The 734-nt window shown below is 43.3% G+C and overlaps 1 protein-coding gene across 1 annotated transcript; it reads right to left on the reverse strand.

The window, feature by feature from the left end:
- Position 1: 1 nt before the first annotated feature.
- Positions 2-635, reverse strand: LOC106512017 (olfactory receptor 10J5-like; the record flags this gene model as incomplete). The annotated part of the gene is made up of 1 exon (XM_014000721.1): positions 2-635. A coding segment is annotated over exon 1 (630 nt), but the record flags the coding sequence as incomplete, so codon positions are not given.
- Positions 636-734: the final 99 nt, after the last annotated feature.

Below are 734 nucleotides of genomic sequence, written 5' to 3' on the forward strand. Positions count from 1 at the left end.
CGTAGGAGGACATGATGAAAAGAGCATGGGAGAAATACAGAATGATGACCAAATAACCAAAAATGTTGTTGGATGTTGTTGAATGGCAGGAGAGCAGGAGGACAGACCAGTTATCACAATATAGTTTGTCCACGTGGGAGCCACATAATGTCAGTGTGAAGGACATAATCAACGCAACAGACAGACAAATCATAGGTACAAGTCTGGAGAAACACACCAAAAAGGCAATCCTTTGTTTTATCATGATGGCGTTGTACTCCAGAGGGCGGCATATAGCCAGATATCTGTCGTAGGCCATCACAGCTAGAATAGAGAAATCAGTTGTTGCATAAGAATAAATGAAAAAAACCTGCAGGAGACAACCAGTGTGAGATATGACATAAGTGTTGGCCAGCAGGTCGAAGAGGAATTTAGGGTGAAATGCTGCAGTCCCATAAAGGCTGTTAAAGCACAGATTACACAAGAAAATGTACATGGGTTTGTGAAGTTTGTCTTCAAGTATGATGGTAAGAATGAGAGTCATGTTTACGAGCAGAATGGTGCCGTAGCAAATCAAGTTCAGAGAGAAAAGAGTGACTCTGTACTTTGTTGTGGTGTCCTTCAGGCCCGACAAGGTGAAGATCCCTAACATGGTTGCATTCATCCTAAAAGAATTCCTCTGAGCAGTTCTCTCTGTCAGCTTCTGTTCGGTCCATCTGAGACAGGCAGAGCTGAGGTGATAAGACGTGTCGGCT

The sequence above is a fragment of the Austrofundulus limnaeus genome, unplaced genomic scaffold (assembly GCF_001266775.1).
Source record: "Austrofundulus limnaeus strain Quisiro unplaced genomic scaffold, Austrofundulus_limnaeus-1.0 Scaffold3889, whole genome shotgun sequence".
Lineage (NCBI taxonomy): Eukaryota > Metazoa > Chordata > Actinopteri > Cyprinodontiformes > Rivulidae > Austrofundulus > Austrofundulus limnaeus.